The sequence below is a fragment of the Melospiza melodia genome, unplaced genomic scaffold (genome assembly GCF_035770615.1).
Source record: "Melospiza melodia melodia isolate bMelMel2 unplaced genomic scaffold, bMelMel2.pri scaffold_18, whole genome shotgun sequence".
NCBI classification, from domain to species: Eukaryota; Metazoa; Chordata; class Aves; order Passeriformes; family Passerellidae; genus Melospiza; species Melospiza melodia.
In genome coordinates this window covers 2,490,547-2,507,148 of record NW_026948525.1, presented here as the reverse complement: position 1 = coordinate 2,507,148, position 16,602 = coordinate 2,490,547, and the positions used below count along the sequence as shown (strand labels likewise).

The following is a 16,602-nucleotide window of genomic DNA, read 5'->3' as shown; positions in this document are numbered from 1 at the left end:
GGTTCCATGAGGATCTGCAGTGTCAAACAGGTTTGTGACATTTGTCCTTGCTGCCCCTCACATCCCACTGCCCCACAAACAGCCCCGAGCCACCTGTGAGGGACAGGCCCTGCTGTCCCAGGCTGGGCTCAGGGCTTGGCCTTTCTGCTTCCCCCAGCCAGCCCAGGCCTTGCTCATCATTGCAGTTCCCTGCTCAGAGCCTTTGACTGCCTGCAATCCTGGCCTTAAGGATCTGCTCTCAGCAGTCCCTGGGGAGCCTTTGGCAGTCCCTGCCCTCAGTGGGGCCCAGCGATGCTCCAGGGGACTTGGAGTTTTGCTTCTGACTCCTTGAGCAGCTTCTTCAGCCTCCTCTCAGTGCCTGAGAGTCCTGGACTTAAGTCCAGCCCCAAATCCACCATAGGGATCATCAAAATACAGAAAGCTTTGGGGGCTCTTTCTCTTCCTTCAGTGGTCTTCCAGGTTCCAGGGCTTGTGCAGCTGATTGGAGTCAGTTTGGTGTTCTTGTAAGGAGGAATATTTCAAAGTGCACCTCATGACATTTTTTCTTTAATCAAGTGAGTATTTTTTTATTTTCCAGTTCAGAGAAGAGGTGATAGAAGCATTCCCAAGGTGATCTCGATGCTGAATATCTCTCTTCCAGATTGCAAGATGTATTCCCTTACCATCTGTATGGCAGATTATCTTTTGTCAAGTGGGCAGTTTGCTTTATCTCTCTGAGTGACCACAATCACTCCTCCCTTGGGCGGGGACATTGCTGATAACAGACTATTGAATGTCACTGCATGGCTGATAAGAACTACAACATCCCATTGTGAGATGTGAGCCTAGAGGGAGGAGCCAAGCATTGCTACACAGATATAATCCAGAGGTTTTGAGACACCAGCCCAGCTTTCTCCACTGGATTCCCCAGAGGAACAGCAGCTGTCTCTTTTTCCATTGGATCTTTGGAGGAAGAATACATCCTTCTCTACAGGACCCCCTTCCTCCAACAGAACCACACCTGACACTTCAGGAGGACTGCAGCCACATTTCCAATTGGACTGCTACCAACACCCTGACCCACAGGGTGTCAGGTTGGGTTCTGACTCTGTCAGTGTTGTTCTAGTGTACTGCATTGTTTATTTTATCATTTAAATTTTTTTTTTCCCTATTAAAGAACTGTTATTTCCTGCTCTCATATTTTTGCATGAGAGCTCCTTAATTTAAAATTTATAGCAATTCAGAGGAGTGGGGAGGGTTTACATTCTCCATTTCAGTGGAGGCTCCTGCCTTCCTTAGCAGACTCCCGTCTTTCCAAACCAAGAAAGATTTTGGCGCCCAATGTGCAGCTCAAGGGCACAGAAACAAAAAGGGAATAACAGTTCTTGAGTAATCTAATTTTTTGTGTGCAGCTATAGAAATCTAATTAAGCAACACCATGTGGTCCAGCTTACCCTGGTTTGGGTGACACATGATCATGGCTGTATTTCTCCCATTTGTAGACCCTTATCTAAACACGGGTCCTATAACCAAGGCTACTATGTCTGTTATCCAGTTTGTTTGATGGGTGAATAAGGTGAGGAATTAATGGATTTTTAAATTCCTCTGGAAAGCAGGCACATGGATTCACAGCCATCACACACTAATTGTATGTTTTTCAGGTTATTTTAATAATGGCACCTGCTGTAAGGAAATGACATGGGGTGAAATCTTCTCCCAACCCTTAAACCACCTCTTTACCTCTGCCCAACCAGTTTTTGAAGGGTTTAGATCCACTCTAAATATTAATGATATCATACAGTGGCTGGTGTTGCTGATAGGTCTGCTCTATTTAGCATTTAGACAGAAGGGGACACTAACCTGGATAACCATGCTGACACCTGCCCCAGAACCTAATACGCCACCAGAGTCTAGGGATGGTGTGGCCCCAGAGCCTGACCCTGCCCCACAGCCCACCCCAGATGTGAACTACCCAGATAATATGGGGCGTCTGGTGAAGGAGATACATGAGATGGGCCAGATGCTGAAGGAATACACTTCCCCAGCTGGTGAGAAGCCCTCCCTCTGCCTCAAAGAGGGAGAGTCTAATAGCGCAGCAGCGGAACTCACAGATGTTACAACTGTCCAGGTTCCAGCTGACCTGCAAAGGCAGACACAGCCAGCAGCAGTTGCCCCTGTAGAAACAAGGAGATCTAAGATGACAGCAGAGCACCCAGATAGGGGAGAGCCCTCACAACCCACGGAAGAGCCAGTGGTTGAGATCGTCACCGAGTCCCTAACGAACGAAAGGCTCTGTAATCTGCACAAAGACATTGTATGACGGGGACGTGAGGCTTATACAACCTGGTTACTTTGGGTCTGGGATCTTATGGGAACAGGTGTCCAGCTGGATGGTGGTGAGGCAAGGAATCTGGGACCCTCGACCCAGGACTCAGGTATCAATCAGATTTTTGTGAGGGAGCCAGGGTCCCTTTCCCTCTGATATCAGCTTTTAATAAGTGTCAGAGAGAGGTTTGTCCACAGGGAAAGAATGCAGGACCAGCACCATAGAATGCACTGGAAGACTCTTGAGGAAGGGATCCAACAGCTGAGAGAAGTGGCACTATTGGAGGTAACTCTTTGGGAGGGATGGACAGCATGATAATGACTCTGATAAGGTCAGGTGCAAAGAGCAAATGTTGTGGAGCCTGGCAAATCTGGGGCCATCTCAATACACCGCCTTTACTGCAACAATTAATGCGACACCAACCAAGAGATAGTGGGTTCTGTGGCCAAAAAGCTTAGAAATTATGAAAATATGATCAATGGCCTGATGGAGGCTCATGTCTCTGCCGTGGTCCAAGAACTCAGAGAAGAGATGAGGGAGATGAGGGAGGAGGTAAGGAGAAACAGTTCCCACATGGCACCAGTGCGAGTCACAGGTCCCAGACTCAGAGCTCAACATTCCCCAGCTACAGAGAGAGAGTACACCCCACGGGCTGACCTGTTTTTTCTGCATGACCATGGGGAAGACATGGGAAGGCGGGATGGAAAACCCACTTCTGTCCTGGCAGCACAGGTGTGTCAACTCAAGAAGGGAAGCAATAATCAAGGGAACTCCAGTAAAATGAAGGTAGCCTCAACCTCCCATGACCGAGCTGCTGAATATGATCTGTCAGATCCCCTTGAAGGTACCTCTACCATGTATACCCAGGATTAGAGATGTCCTGCCTCTAGCCAGGGAGAGGCACGGGAAAACCGGATCTTCTGGATGGTTGTGTATATGATGGCCTGGCATATTAGAACCACAAAAGTAAAATGCTTTAGTTGATACTGGCATGCAGTGTACCCTAATACCATCGAGACATGTGGGGGCAGAACCTGTTTCATTGCCGGGGTGACGGGGGGATCACAGCAATTGACCCTGTTGGAAGCCGAGGTGAGCCTGACTGGGAAAGAGTGGAAAAAACATCCTATTGTGATTTGCCCAGAGGCCCCGTTCATTCTGGGCATAGATTTCCTCCTGAACAGCTACTACAAGGACCCAAGGGTCTCAGATGGGCTTTTGGCATAGTTGCTGTAGAGGCAGAGGACATTAAGCAGTTGAACACTTTGCCTGGATTATCAGAAAGCCCATCTGCAGTAGGTCTTCTGAAGGTGGAAAAGCAACAAGTGCTGATTGCCACCTCGACAGTGCACTGCTGGCAGTATTGGATGAATATAGATGCTGTGATTCCAGTCCACAAAATGATCCGTGAGCTGGAGAGCCAAGGGGTGGTCATCAAGACCAACTCACCCTTTATCAGTCCAATCTGGCCTGTTCACAAGTCTGACAAAGAATGGAGATTGACTGTGGACTATCGTGGCTTGAATGAAGTGACTCCACCACTGAGTGCCAGACATATTAGAGTTCCAGTACGAGCTGGAGGACAAGGCAGTGAAGTGGTACGCCACTATAGACATTGTTAATGCATTTTTCTCCTTTCCTTTGGCAGCAGAATGCAGGTCTCAGTTTGCCTTCACCTGGAGGAGCGTGCAGTACGCCTGGAACCGACTGCCCCGGGGTGGAAGCACAGCCCTACCATCTGCCATGGACTGATCCAGACCGCACTAGGAAAGGGTGAGGCTCCAGAACACCTACAGTATATTGATGGCATCATTGTGTGGGGGAACACAGCTGTGGAAGAGTTTGAGAAAGGAAAGAAAATAATCCCAGACAGCCTGGGAGCTGGTTTCACCATCAAACAGAGCAAAGTAAAGGGACCAGATCATGAGATTCAGTTCCTCGGAGTAAAGTGGCAAGATGGACGGCATCAGATTCCTACAGATGTCATCAACAAGATCACAGCAATGTCTCCACCCACCAATAAGGAAGAGACACAAGCTTTAGTGCCATAGGCTTTTGGAGAATGGACATTCCCGAGTACAGTCAGATTGTCAGCCCTTTTTACCTGGTCAGCCATAAGAAGAACAATTTCCAGTGGGGCCATGAGCAGCAACAAGCCTTTGCCCAGATTAAGCAGGAGATCCCTCATGCAGTAGCCCTTGGCCCAGTCAGGATGGGACCAGATGTGAAGAACATGCTCTACTCTGCAGCCGGGAACCATGGCTTGTCCTGGAGCCTTTGGCAGAAAGTGCCTGGAGAGACTCAAGGCCGACCACTGGGATTTTGGAGTTGAAGCTACAGAGGGTCTGAAGCCAACCACACCCCAATAGAGAAAGAATTCTTGGCTGCCTATGAAGGAGTCCAAGCTGTCTCAGAGGTGATTGGTACAGAATCGCAACTCCTTCTGGCACCCCAGCTACCGGTGCTGGGGTGGATGTTCAAAGGCAAGGTTCCTTCCACTCACCATTCCACCAGTGCTACATGGAGCAAGTAGATTGCTCTTATCACTCAGTGTGCCTGTACAGGTAAACTGATTTGCCTTGGGATTTTGCAGGTAATTACAAAGTGGCCTGAAGGTGAACATTTTGGTGTCACAGATGGAGAACAAGAACCAGTGACATGGGCTGAAGAAGCTCCTCCATATAACCAACTTCCACCAGAGGAAACACGCTATGCTTTTTCACTGACGGTTCTTGTCGCATTGTAGGGATGAACCGGAAGTGGAAAGCAGCCATATGAAGCCCCACATGACAGGTCGCAGAGGCCATTGAAGAAGAAGGTGGATCAAGTCAATTTGCAGAACTCAAAACCGTTCAACAGGCCCTGGACATTGCAGGAAGTGAGAAATGGCCAAATATCTACCTTTATACTGATTCATGGATGGTAGCCAATGGTCTGTGGGGATGGCTGGAGAGGTGGAAAGAGGCTTACTGGCAGCATACAGGAAAACCAGTTTGGGCTGCTGAAGAGTGAAAAGACATTGCTACCAGGGTAGGGAGGCTACCTGTGTAGGTCTGACAGGTACATGCCCATGTCCCCAAAAGTAGAGCCAATGAGGAGCACCAAACAATGAACAGGTTGACCAGGCTGAAAAGATAGAGGTGTCCAAGGTAGACTTATATTGGGAACACAGGGGAGAGTTATTCCTAGCTCAATGGGCCCATGATGCCTCAGGCCATCAGGGTAGAGATGCTACCTACAAGTAGGCACAAGACCAAGGGGTGGATTTAACCACGGACAGTATTTCTCAGGTTATCCATGACTGTGAGACATGTGCTGCCATCCAGCAGGCCAAGGGAGTGAAGCCCCTGTGGTACAGTGGGCAGTGGTACAAGTACAAGTATGGGGAGGCCTGGCAGATTGACTACATCACACTGCCCCAGACTTGCCAAGGTAAATGCTACGTGCCAACCATGGTGGAAGCCACCACTGGATGGTTGGAGACCTACTCTGTGTCTCGCAGCACTGCTCAGAACACCATCCTGGGCCTGGAAAAGCAAGTCCTGTGGAGACATGGCACCCCCGAGAGAAGTGAGTCAGACAACAGGAGCCATTTCAAGAAAAGCATTATCCACACCTGGGCCAGAGAACATGGTATTGAATGGATATATCATACCCCCTATCATGCACCAGCTGCCAGGAACGTGGAACAGTGCAATGGACTACTTAAGATTTCCCTGAAGGCAGTAGGCGAGGGAACTTTTAGAAATTGGGAAATGAACTTAGCAAAAGCCACCTGGATGGTCAGCACCCAAGGGTCCATCAATTGAGCTGGTCCTGCCCAGTCTGAACCCCTGCACACAGTGGATGGAGATAAAGTCCCTGTTGTACACATGAAAGGTATTTTAGGAAAGACTGTTTGGATTAATCCCACCACAGGCAAAGACAAACCCATCCCTGGGATTTTTATTGCTCCAGGACCTGGTTACATTTGGTGGGTAATGCAGAAAGGGGGAGAACCCCTTTGTGTACCACAGGGAAACCCAGTCATAAGTGAGAACTATGTGTAAGGTTTCATTGTGATGAAGATGGAAATAGAATAAGGGGTGGATAATGTCCTGGATTGCAAGGCAATGTGTGTGTTCTATTCCCATCTATTAGAGGGGTAGCAGTAATCTTCTGTTAATATCTTCTGTCTTCTTTATCTCTTCCACAACCAATTCTCCCTCTGGGGAGACATCTGCTGTTAATGGGCCATTGAGTGTCACTGCATGACTGATCAAAATTACATCATCCCATTGTAAGATGCTCTGCCCAGAGGAAGGAACCAAGCATTCCTAACTGGATATAATCTGAGATTTTGGGACACCAGAGACAGCCTTTCCCACTGGATTCCCAGACGAAGACCAGGCCCATCTATACCACCACTGGATCTTCAGAGGATGACTACACCCTCTTACAGGATCACTGCTTCAATGGAACCACATCCAAGCATATGCAGATGCTGTACATGTGCCACCTGGCACTCCAGGAGGACTGCAGCCACCATTTAATAAGACTGCTATCACCACCCTGACCCACAGGGTTTCAGGTCGTATTCTGACTCTTGTCAGTGTTTTCTATTACTGCACTGTTTTGTTTTGATTTGATTTGCTTTTTTTCTGGTAAAGAACTGGTATTCCTTCTCCTATATCTGTACCTGAAAGCCCTCTTAATTTCAAAATGATAACAATTCAGCAGGAGGGGTTTACATTTTCCATTTCAGGGGCAGCTCCTGCCTTCCTTAGCAGACACCTGTCTTTTCAAAGCAAGAGAAGGGGAAAGGTTCAAAGCCTCAGTTATAATGCAAATAAAGTCTGAACGAACAAATAAAATAGGAATTGGGGAAGACCAATTAGTTCCAGATGCAGGGTGAAATTTCTTAGGATGGGATTTACAGGTGCAGTTTGACATTGGAGTGCTCCCAGAGAAAGGGAAAATGGTAGTCAAGCTTCTCCAATTAAGAGAAGAAAATGAGGAGAAAACACATGAGATGCTGTGGGCAAAACTGAAAAACTGAGGTAAATAGAACATGAAACCTGTAGTAATAAAAATAGTTAATGAGAACCATCCAGTTCAGGTACGAAAATATCCACTCTCCCTGGTAGGGAGACGAGGATTATGGCCAGTGATCCAGGACCTACTTGAGGACAGGAAATTAGAACCATGTATGTCCCCCCCATAATACACCCATATTACCAGTAAAGAAGTCAGATGGGACTTACAGGCTTGTCCGAGATTTGAGAGAAGTGATCAAAAGAGCTGTGAATTGATACCCAGTAATGCCTAACGCCTATACACTACTGAGTAATATCCCTCCTTCGCACCGGTGGTTCAGTGTGATAGACCTAAAAGATGCTTTTTAGGCATGTCTACTGGCAGAGAAAAGTGGGATATATTTGCTTTTGAATGGGAAAATGTCAATTCTGGGAGGAAGCAACAGCTTCGGTGGACTGGGTTACCCCAAAGGGTTTCCGAATCCCCAAACCTGTTTGGTCAAGCCCTAGGAGAAGTACTACAACTCTTCTCCATCAAACCTGACATAAAGCTTATCCAACATGTAAATTGTATTCTTCTCCCAGGACAGGAAGAAAAGGAAGTTCGGGAATCCACCATAGTGTTGTTAAATTTTCTGAGGGACCAAGGACTTTGGGTATCAAGAGGGAAACTCCAATTTGTAGAGTAGGAAGTAAAATTCCTAGGACATGTGATTTGTCAAGGGAGCTGGCAGCTGAACCCTGAGAGAATTACAGGGATAGTCTCACTCACATGACCAAAAACTAAGAGGGAAGTCAGAAGGTTTTTAGGCCTGTTGGGATATTGTAGGCTATGGATTGAAGGATACACACAGGCCGTAACATTCTTGTATGAAAAGCTAGTTGAAGAAGAGATTAGGTGGGGAAAAGACGAAGAACAAAAGTTTGAAGCTTTAAAGCAAAAATTACTCAGTGCGCAAGCACTGAGTCTTCTTGCCTCAGACAAACCCTTTTATCTGTTTGTGGATCTAGAAAAAAGGATAGCACATGGAGTATTAGCCCAAGACTGGGGAGGATCCAGGAAGCCAGTGGCCTATTTATCAAAATTACTAGACCCTGTCAGTCAGGGGTGGCCAACCTGCATTCAGGTGGGGGCAGTGACTGCCATACTCGTGGAGGAAAGCAAAAAATTGGGGGAAAATTGAAAATATGTACCCCACACTCAGACAGAAGCATCCTAAGCCAAAAGGCTGAGAAATGGCTCACTGATTCCCGAGTGCTAAAGTATGAAGCCATCTTAATACATAATGGTTTAGAGCAACCAACTCAACCCTGCCCAGTTTATGTATGGAGAACCAGATGAGGCACTAATACATAATTGCCTAGAGGTTATAAACTGTCAAACTAAATGAAGAGAGGACCTAACAGATTGACCACTCCAAGGTGGAAGACGATTGTACATCAATAGATATTCACAGGTTGTAAAGGGGCACAGGGTATTGGGGTACGCTATAGTGCATGAAGGGTTGGCAGCCATAGAAAAGAGAAAGTTACCTTCCAACTGGTCAGCCCAAGGTGTGAGTTGTATGCCCTAAAGTGAGCTCTGGAAATATTAGCACAGAAAAGGAGAACAATAGATACAGACTGAAAATATGCTTTTGGAGTAGTGCATACCTTTGGAAAAATTTGGGAAGAGAGGGGGCTATTCAATTCAAAGGAAAAGGGACTGAGTAATGAAAAATCTGTCTTAGAAGAGTTAGAAACCTTACAATTGCAAGAGAAAGTAGCGGTAGTATATGTTTAAGGACAACAGAAAGGGGTGCAAGGGAACAATTTAGCTGATATAGAAGCCAAAAATGCAACTGAATCAGAGACAGAAAAAGTAATATTAGTATTAACACCCATGAGAGATATGCAAAAAGTCCCGGTATTCAGGGAGACAGAAGAGGAAGAACTCCTTAAAATAGGAGCCAAGAACCATAATGAAGGGAAGTGGAGATTAGCAGATGGGAGGCAAATGTTGAATAAACCCCTTGCCAGGAAAATGCTAGAAGGCATACATGGAACAACACAATGGGGTACACAAGTGCTAAGTGATCAATTTCTAAGGGACTGGGGACGCATAGGAATTTTCAGAATAACTAAGCAAGTAACTGATATGATACGTCAAAAAGTAAATAAGAAAATCATGAGGAAAAGACCTAGAGGAGGGGGAGATATAGCCTTAAGGCCTTTCCAAAACATCCAAGTAGACTTTACTGAGCTTCCCCACATACAGCGCTGGAAGTTTTTGCTAGTGAGAGTAGATCACGTGACTGATTGGGTAGAGATGGTACCCACTGTTAAAGCCAATGCCAGTGTTGTGACTAAAACACTTCTAGAATCAATCATTCCCCAATATGGGATGGCAAACAGGATTGATTCAGGCTGGAGAACTCATTTTACATTGCAGATATTGCAGAAAGTTGTTCAGGCCCCGGCAGTAAAATGGGAATTACACACTCCATGACATCCACAGAGTTCTGGTCATGTAGAGCATGAATCAAACTCTTAAAAGAGCTCCAGTTAAGCTAATGATTGAAACCCAAATGTCATGGGTAAAATGTCTCCCTTTGGCCTTATTAAGAATTAGAACCCAACCCCAGTCAGATCTGGGGGTGTCACCCTATGAAATGATGTTTGGGTTACCCTTCCTGACCTCACCCCAGAAGGTTGCCACCAATGAGGAAGGGGAAGCCAATGCCAAGAAATAAGTGATGTCTATAGCACAAACTTTGGAAGGGCTAAGACATAAAGGGGCGATTCTTCAAACTACCACCCTGGATTTCAGAATCCATAATATTAATCCTGGGGATTGGGTGATGATCAAGTCATGGAGAGATCAGCCTCTAACTCCTCAGTGGAAGGTCCCTTTCAGGTACTGCTCAACACAGAATCGGTCATGCGAACTGCAGAGTGGCGATGGACTCATGGCAACAGAATCAAAGGCCCAGCAGAAGAACCCAAAGAGTGGACTGTAACATCCAGGCCAGGTGAAACAAGATTGACTCTCAAGCAGAGACTGAAAGACAACCAGAAAAATACCAAGATGCCCAAAAATTAGAGTCAAGCTTCTACCAACAAGCTTGATAACTGTCTTCCTGTTTTCATGAGTGAGAATTACCAGCATCTGTTGAGGGGAAGTACACAAGGAACTGAAAAAGTTAATGGGACAGCTTCTTTAAGAAAATAAGACAAAAGAAGGAGGGCAAGACCGGGTTGACTCCTTTGTTTGCTAACAAGAAGGCTCCATAGCCCTGCTCTGGGTAGCAATCCCGTAGACATGGTAAGGTAGGGACAAAAGGCCAGACCAGACCTCTATAATTCCTCAACTGTCTTTTAATTCAACAGGGACTGGAGGGCAGCATCAAGTTGGCCTCTGTACTCACCCCTAAGATACACTGACTATGGGTAGCAGCCACATAGGCAGGGTAGATGGGTATCAAGGCCATACTGGACATCTGTGATGCCCTTTTGTCCATTCCAATTAAGTGTGTCTAAGGAAAACCTGAGATTTTTTTTCGCCTGTTCCCATTGTCCTTGCCCACAACAACTGATGCTGGTATGACTCATTCAAGCAAGCGAGAGAATGTTTTGACTTAATTGTTCCAGCAAAATTATTTTAAGAAAAGGAAAAGGGGGCCTTGTTATGGATGAGTAATCCTATGGTTGACTCTCACAATTAAGGAGTAAGTATTAAATATATGTTAAGAGAAGTTTTGTAGATGTATAATTATCCTTCCCCTTCCCTTGCATTGTTATCACAGGATGGCCTCAGTAGTCGGGGCATTTGGGAGGGTTGGCTTGTTACTATGGCAGCGCCTGAACTCCAGTCAAGGGGTAAGACAGTGATCTCCAACACTGGACAGTGAAAAAGAAGTCAACTGAAAAGACTTTGGGACAGGCTAGAGGTATAAAAGACAGAACAATCATTTTTTAGATGAGCATATGAGACTGAATCATTTGCTCCTGGTGCTGTATTCTTTTCTTTATTCGGTCTTCTGTTGTATTTTGATATGATCTTAATCAAGTATTTATATTTTTGCAAGGGAAAATAGTTTCTCACACGGGGTTGGGTAATGTGAGGCAAGGTTGTCCACTGGGTCAGCTCTCAAGGTAAAACTTCACTGACCGGGCCAGACCTCCTTAGGAGAGATCATGGATCAATACCAATCAGAATGCTGCAATCACTTCTTGTGTGATAAGAACAACAAAAAGACACCCTTTAAGATAGGAATACATATTTCGTAGAAGATATTTGAAATATTTCACCAAAATTGCAAAAGCAAATCTTCCTGCTGAACAGAACTAGACCAGAGGGAAATAAAGGCAGAGCCATGGTTTGTCAGGACTTGCTTGATCCTAATGAGCCCCGTGGTGCATTTGGAGATCAGCCATGGAACCTCAGGGCCTGAAAGGAGATTGCACAAACCTTTCCAGGAGTCAAAGCCTGAGAAAACACCCAAAGTATCTCAAAGCATGAATGGCTCCCACTGAGGTCCATCCCAAATAGAAGCTCCTCATGGACTCCTTGGAGGAGAGAACTGGAGGCCAGAATTGGAAAAAACACTTCTCAGATATTCAGAGTGGAAAGGAACATCCAAAGTACCTTAAAAACCTTGAGTATCTCAAAGCATTAATGAGCCCCACTGAGTGTCAGTACAAAGCTCTCAAAGGACTCCCTAAAGTAGATAATTGGGGCCATGATTGCACAAGCCTCTCACATAGTCTGTATCAAAAGGGCAACACCAAATACCTTAAAATAACTGAAGTACCTTGAAGCATTAAAGGCCCACTGGGTGTCTTTACTGATAAAGGCTCTCAAGGGACTAATTAAAGGAGATAATTGGAGGCTGTGACTGCACAATGTTTCTCATAGAGTCTGTATCCAAAGGAAAACATCAAGTACCTTAAAATAACTGAAGTACCCTGAAGCATTCAGGAGCCCCACTGAGTGTTGTTACTGACAAAGCCTCTCCAGGGACTAATTAATACAGATTATTGAAGACTAGGATTGCACAAACTTCTCAGAGACTCCAAGGCAAAAGCCAAACCCAAAGTCCTTTGAAAAACCTGCCGTCCCTGCAGGGAGCATTAAGGAGCCCCCAGGGCCATTCCTGGCCAAGGCTCCCCAGGGACTCCTCCTCGCAGATCCTTGAGGCCACTGGGATGTGGGCTGGTGGAGGTGCTGGGGGCAGGACAAGGGGCTGATAGTGCCCAGCCTGGCTGGGACTGTGCCAGGAGGCCCCAGGGCCTCAGGACAAGGTGTCTCCTCACAGCCCTTGGTGGCACAGACCCTGCTGTGCCCCAGGGCACCAAGACTTGGCTTCTCTTTGTCCCCACCTGTCATCACTGCCTCCAGTTCTCTGCTCTGCCTGGAGCCTGGGGACACTTTTTCAGTCGTGTCCCTCAGTGGCACCCATTAAAAGTCCAAGAAAGTTTGGAGTGTGATTCTGACTTGGAGTTCTGGAGAGGTTTCTTCAGCTCCCTCTCAGGGCCTGAGCACAAAGCCCCAGAGGCTCATTAAAGTCCTTGTGCTGTGTCTGTGCTGCTGAGCTGGGCTTGGCTCCTGGCACAGAGGCAGCTCCTGGTAACCAAGAAGAGCTTCAAAAGCACATTTCTCTTGATGAGCAGCTCTTCTTCCAGCCCAGCACTGATTACAGCCACACTGGGCACAGCAGAGAGGCAGAGAGAGCTTCAATCAGTCAGGGCTGGGAAGGTGCTGAGAAGTGCCTGGGGCAGAATCACTGCCAGCCCTTGGCACAGGAACCTCTGGCTGCAGGACAATGCAGCTTCAGCTCCTGGAATGATCTCCTCAAGCTGGAACATCCCAATGCCTACAGACTCTGTGAGTACAACTCTGAGTATTTCCAGTGCAGGGGAGGTGAAATGCTCATGAAGCTCTGACATGCTGAGGATTTCTGATCAGTCATGGAATATTTATAAGACAAGGACATTTATAAGGATGAGGAAATTTCCTTAGACTTTATGTTCATTTTCGTACTATTGGAGAATGGCAGGGAGGGGGGATAAATATTAAGCCTGATTATGAAATATTTATTTTGAATTTTGACAAGTGCCTGAGACATCCAAACTGTTACTTTTAGTGATCAATAGGTTCACAGGAGATCCCTAATGTACTTTCAGCCACTCTGCCCATGGACAGCACCAGCATCACCTTTGTTGGAGCCATCAGGCTTAGTCTGAGCTGTCCTTTCTCCAAGCTGCAAACAGAACCTGCCCCCATCTAGGGTCCTGCAAACAGGAAGGGTTCTGTAGGGCCAAGGAGAGTGCACAGAGATTTGGGGTCTTTGAGTGCTGGCAGGGAGGGATCAGGCACAGGGAAAAATCTCCAGCAGGGAAATCTGCAGGAAGCAGAGAGAAGAGCAGGCAAGGAGAGGAAAAAAAAACCCAGCAATGCTGTGACAGGGCGAGTTGAGAGATGCCCACAGGATTCCCTCCAGTGCAGCCCCTCCCTCTGAACAAGCTCCCTCCCTCCTGTGCCCTCAGCCAAGCCTCTGCCCTCAGGGCCAGGGCTCCAAGGCGTGCAGCCCCTCCTGTGCAGGCAGAGCTGCAGCAGAGCCGGGGGCAGCTCTGCAGCCCCGGGCCCAGTTCCCTCTGCAGAGCACAGGGCTGGGAGCAGCTGCCCGGCCCTGGGGGCTCTGGCAGGGGGCACAGCTGGCTCAGGGTGACGCTGTCCCTAGTGCCCGGCTCTGGGCAATGCTGTGAGTGCAGCCAGGGAAGGAGCTGCATCTCCCTCAATCCAATGCCAGCATAAGGACACTTGGGAGTCTCCCTGAGATTTCAGTCCAAGCTGGGAGCTTCAATCCAGGGTGCAAACCTGTCCTAGAGCATCTCTGAGTTATAAGATTGATGGGGAAAGGCAGAGGTGTTGTGACACTGAAAATGCTGCTGGGTTGGTGAAATGAGCAACGTGAGTTCTTGGATACAAATGTGGAGCTGAGCTGTGGTGGATCTATCTGCTCTCATCTATACCTGGGCGTTTTTCAAAGAAACATGGGAGTGTGAACATCCTCCATTTGAGAAAAGTCAAAGCCCAGAGAAATTCCAAACAGAATGAAGTGACAGACCATCTCCCCTCAGTCTCCACTTGTCCTCTTGCCTCAGAGAATTCACTCTGTTCTGCCAGAGGGCAGCAGAAATGATGAGGGTTTCTGCTATCCAAGAATATCAGGAGAGACATGGGGGAGGTTAAAAAGGAAACTTCAGAACTCTTAAACATAAAAGAATGTCCATGTATGTTACAGAGGATGGTATATGGGAAATGGCTTTGATTTTGCTTGCAGCTATCTCCTTTAAATCTTCACTGTCCTTTTCTCCATTATTAGGTCCCAAGTCCAACTGCAGTAAATGTCCAACAGCAGCTCCATCAGGCACTTCCTCCTGCTGCAATTGGCAGACACGCAGCAGCTGCAGCTCCTGCACTTCTGCCTCTTGCTGGGCATCTCCCTGGCTGCCCTCCTGGGCAATGGCCTCATCATCAGTGCCGTAGCCTGCAGCCACCAGCTGCACACACCCATGTTCTTCTTCCTGCTCAACCTGGCCCTCACTGACCTGGGCTCCATCTGCACCACTGTCCCCAAAGCCATGCACAATTCCCTCTGGGACACCAGGAACATCTCCTTCAAAGGATGTGTTGCACAGCTCTTTTTTTTTGTTTTCTGCGCGAATACAGAGTATTTTTTCCTGACCATCATGTGCTATGACCGCTACGTGTCCATCTGCAAACCCCTGCACTATGAGACCCTCCTGGGCACCAGAGCTTGTGCCCACATTGCAGCAGCTGCCTGGGCCAGTGGCTTTCTCTATTCACTGATGCACACAGCCAATACATTTTCCCTGCCCCTGTGCCATGGCAATACTCTGGACCAGTTCTTCTGTGAAATCCCTCAGATCCTCAAGCTCTCCTGCTCCAAGTCCTATCTCAGGGAAGTGGGGCTTCTTGCTGTTAGTGCCTGTTTTGAATTTGGCTGTTTTGTGTTCATTGTTTTCTCCTATGCGCAGATCTTCAGGGCTGTGCTGAGGATCCCATCTGAGCAGGGACGGCACAAAGCCTTTTCCACCTGCCTTCCTCATCTGGCTGTGGTCTCTTTGTTCTTCAGCACTGCAATGTTTTCCTATCTGAAGCCAGCCTCCATCTCCTCCCCATCCCTGGATGTGGCAGTGACAGTTCTGTACTCAGTGGTGCCTCCAGCCCTTAACCCCCTCATCTACAGCCTGAGGAACCAGGAGCTCAAGGCTGCAGTGGCGAGACTGATGACTGGATGCTTTCAGGAACATTAAACTGCTGGCCAATTTCTTCAAATCACTTCCAATAAAAATCATCTATGATACTTCTTTTGGTTTCATTGTGGAGTCATTTGTCCCCTGTTTATGTTGTTCATGATATCCACAAAGAAATGTCATTGTAGCATTTCTGATTTTGTTTGTCTCTACCTTCCCCATGGCCACAGACTTTGTCAATAAGAGGCTGGTCCCGTGGTGACATTAAAGGAAGGAAAGGATCTCCCAGCAAAGTATTGTGCAGAGATGCCCTTTTGTTGCCTTCTCTGAAGCTGCAGCAGCAATGTCTGTGTGCAGAGCTGGGGGCAGATCAGTGCCGGCCCTGCAGCTTTGCCCAGCAGCAGCAGCACTTGGTGTTGCCAGTGCTGCTGCCGTGGCCCTGCCCCACTGCCCTGGTGGCCCTGGTGTTGCTGTAGGGCCTGAGTGCTCTCGGGGCCAGGCACAGTCCTGGGGGTGGCAGTGCCGGGGCTGCAGCAGGGACAGGCCATGGGCACTGCTGGGGCAGCACTGACGCCTCAGGCCAGGCCCTGGGGGCTCCAGGCTCCTTGCCCAGGCTCTCTCAAGAACACGGCCAGGCCAATTCTCAGCACAGAAAAGCCCACTGAGCAGCCCTAGGCTGGCCATGGGCAGGCTGGAGTGAAAGAGCATAGCTGGTGGTCTGGAAGGGCCCTGGGGCAGATGGGAAGGAGCAGCAGAGCAGGGGCTGATCCATCCCCAGTGCGCTGCACTGCCCAGGGCAGCGTCCCAGAGTGTCATCATGGAGCTGCCAACAACATCCCCCCTCTGCAGCCCTGGCCTCTCCCCCCAGGTCACACAGGTGCCCCATCCTTGCAGGCACAGACATGGCAGCACTAGCTCAGCAGCCCCTGTTTGCATTGCACACAGCAGGGGAAGCACCCCCATGCTGTTGGTGTGGGGACATGAACCTGAGGGAGCACAAATGCCATCAGCCCCTGGGGC

At 47.9% G+C, this 16,602-nt stretch overlaps 1 protein-coding gene across 1 annotated transcript; it reads left to right on the top strand.

Annotated features, from left to right (window-relative positions):
- Positions 1 to 14,709: 14,709 nt before the first annotated feature.
- On the top strand, positions 14,710 to 15,618 carry LOC134433437 (olfactory receptor 14J1-like; the record flags this gene model as incomplete). Its single annotated transcript, XM_063182287.1, has 1 exon — positions 14,710 to 15,618. A coding segment is annotated over exon 1 (909 nt), but the record flags the coding sequence as incomplete, so codon positions are not given.
- Positions 15,619 to 16,602: the final 984 nt, after the last annotated feature.